The sequence below is a fragment of the Gavialis gangeticus genome, unplaced genomic scaffold (assembly GCF_001723915.1).
Source record: "Gavialis gangeticus isolate Ggan-Ray unplaced genomic scaffold, GavGan_comp1, whole genome shotgun sequence".
NCBI classification, from domain to species: Eukaryota; Metazoa; Chordata; order Crocodylia; family Gavialidae; genus Gavialis; species Gavialis gangeticus.
The window spans coordinates 247,044,750-247,047,387 of NW_017729032.1; the positions used below are offsets into that span (position 1 = coordinate 247,044,750).

Genomic DNA, 2,638 nt, shown 5'->3' on the forward strand with positions numbered 1-2,638 from the left:
TGTCATTGCTGAACAACAAGAAAGATTTTTCACCTCCCTGCCTGCCATCTGACACCTCCAGGGAAGGACTTCTACCAGATCTACACATCCAAGAGATGCTCAGCACAGCTCACAAAGACACTCGCATGACCCCAGAGAGACAGCCTTTCATCTGCACAAGCGAAGTTTATTTCCTACCTATGGGGACTTTTGACCATCTTGTACCATCTATATATTTCCCAGTCTCATGAAGGGACTTTATCCCAGAGTACTTTGATCCCGGAAGCTTGCAGGAAAGGACATTTTCTTGCGATTTCCCAGTTGGTCTAATAAAAGGTATAGTTTTGGAAGCAAGAGTTCTAGTTTTTTTGTATGTGTTCAGGTAACAAGCAGCTGACCAAGGGGACAAGCAGCAACCTTAAAGATTAACTACCCGAACAAGTTAAAAGGTAACATATTAGTAATGAGTATGCATATTGCTGCGGAGCAGTTTACTGCAGTGTCCTGGAGTCCTAGTCCAAATCCCCTTTCCTGTTCAAGTCCCTCTACCAGCAATTTCTTTGGTGTTGTGAAAGAGGATCTCACCCCAAAGACAAATTAAGGGCCACACTTACTGTCCTGCCCCTTTAGGTACAGAAAAATGTTCACACTGTCTCTAAGCCCCTTTATGTCCGTTGTTTTGCTCTAGATTAAAACAAGTCCCGTCTCTTTTGAACTTTCCTCCCAGGCCGGGTTTTCTAGACAGCTAATCCTTTGTGTTGTTCTCTTTTGGATTCTTTCCCATGTCTCTGAGTCTTTCCTGAAGCATAGCACCCAATGCTACATGCAGCACTCTTCCTGAAGCACACAACAGTATCAGTGTTGCCTCCCCACCCTGCCGGCAGCTCACTTGAACACCCAGTCTCTCCCCGCAGCACTGCAGGCTGAGGCCTTGCTCCCCCTTTTGTATTCGTACATTTGATCATTCAGCTCCTTTGCCTCAATCCATTTCCCCTCTCCCCCCATCTAGCCTTTGCAGTATCCCAGGCAGGCTGCTGGCAGTGAATGACAACACTGCCTGCCAATAGGGGCAGCCCGTGGAAAGGAAGTGGCTGCTTTCACATTCACCATGACGCAGGCTTTGTTCTTCTATCAAAATGCAAGTACTCCTCCCGTTTAACTCTGGCATTGCTTCTCCCAGCAGGCCCCAGGGGCACAGGGAAAATCCGCTCTCTTCTCCTGCTGCCTGTGGCTGCTCCTGTGCCGTACAGGCAAGTGCAGTGTGCAGCCCTATAAAGAAATCATGCGCAAGGGAAAGCTGCCAGACAGCCGGCCTTGGGGCAGGCATGCAGGCCGCAGCCTCCTTTGCCTGGGGCAGCCCACAGAGACACCAAAAGCATAAGCCAAGCTGAGCGCCACCCTGCCCCAGGCAGCCTTTCCCAGCCTGGGGGGCTGCAGTTGCTGGTCCCACAGGGCCTCTCAGGGCACGAAGCTGGGGTCTCCAGCTACCGCAGTCCTGCAGGTCAGCCCAAGTTGATTCCCCTGTTTGTTTGATTTCTGTGCTGTGCCCCCTTAAGAGAGGCTGGGGGTGGCTTGCAGCCTCCTACCCCCCCTGCAATATAAATATAAAGCAACAGATAAAATAGCATAGGCTAAAAAAAATAGCAAGTAATAAGGTAGGATGTTACTATACATCCCGGTTTTCCTGGACACATCCTCTTTTGGATCCTCCAATCTTTGTGTGGATGGATTTTTCAAACTTTTTCCCAGCTTGCTCCAGCAAGGAGCTGCTTGGGGCTGGGGGAAATGGAGGGAGAGCAGTTGGAGGCAGGGGGTGCCAAGTGTGCATATACATGCATGCGGCCAGCAGGCAGCCAAGTGTGTGTGTGTGTGGGGGGGGGGAGCAGCTCTGCAGATGGATGCAGGTAAGTCTATTGCTAGTGGGGGGTTGGAGGGCCAGGGCTTGGGGATTATGCAGGGGTGTGGGTGGCTGTGGAGGGGTTGGGTGTGTGAGGAGCTGGGTGCCTGTTGGCAGTGGGGGCTGCAGCAGGGCAGGGGGATGTGCCTGCCCCTCCAGCAGGGGTTTGGGAGCCCTTCAGGGGCAGCAGGGAGCTGTGTGGCAGGGCTGGTGCCTTTGCTTGCAGGGGCTGGGCAGCCACGAGGCACTGCAGGGCTGCGGGGAGGAGAAGGCTGTGGGTCGGGAGTGAGGGGCAACAGAACAGGCAGGGCACTGCTGTTGCTATATCACTGCCCCCCACAATCATAACCCCCCCCCCCATGCAACAGGTGTCCTCTTTTTTGGAACTGGAAATATGGCAGCCCTAAATAAGACATCCCCAAATAGCCGCTCCCCCCAGCCCTTGACCACACCTGGTAAAAGCCTGCCCAAATTAAAAACTATGGGAGCATTTCCCAAAGAGGTCTGGGCACAGCGCACTGAGCAAATGACATTTCCTTTTCACAACGCTAGGCTCTCTCTCACGTCCTCTGCCCTCCAAAAATCTGAGCTTTACTGGGCATGAAGGAGATCTGGAAGGGGTAGCTATGGCATTCCCAGTTGTTCACCGCTCTTAAAAATATCAGGCCCATCACCTCAGGTTTCATAGTTAGTAGGGTCGGAAGGGACCTGAGCAGATCATCAAATCCAACCCCCTGCCATGGCAGGAAAAAGAACTGGGGT

General features: G+C 52.4%; 1 protein-coding gene across 2 annotated transcripts in view; it reads left to right on the plus strand.

Annotated features, from left to right (window-relative positions):
- The first annotated feature begins 289 nt into the window (after nucleotides 1-289).
- The window catches only part of ADPRH (ADP-ribosylarginine hydrolase), a 21,437-nt gene continuing 19,088 nt past the window's right edge, over nucleotides 290-2,638 (plus strand). Inside the window, exon 1 of one of the 2 annotated variants that reach the window (XM_019525699.1) lies at nucleotides 290-428. Coding sequence is in view for 1 of the 2 variants with exons in the window: in XM_019525697.1 (XP_019381242.1) it covers nucleotides 1,088-1,117 (30 nt within the window). In the remaining variant the exon portion in view is untranslated. Of the gene's footprint in view, nucleotides 429-1,013; nucleotides 1,118-2,638 lie in introns of those variants that run through there. The other variant, XM_019525697.1, reaches the window with a different exon arrangement.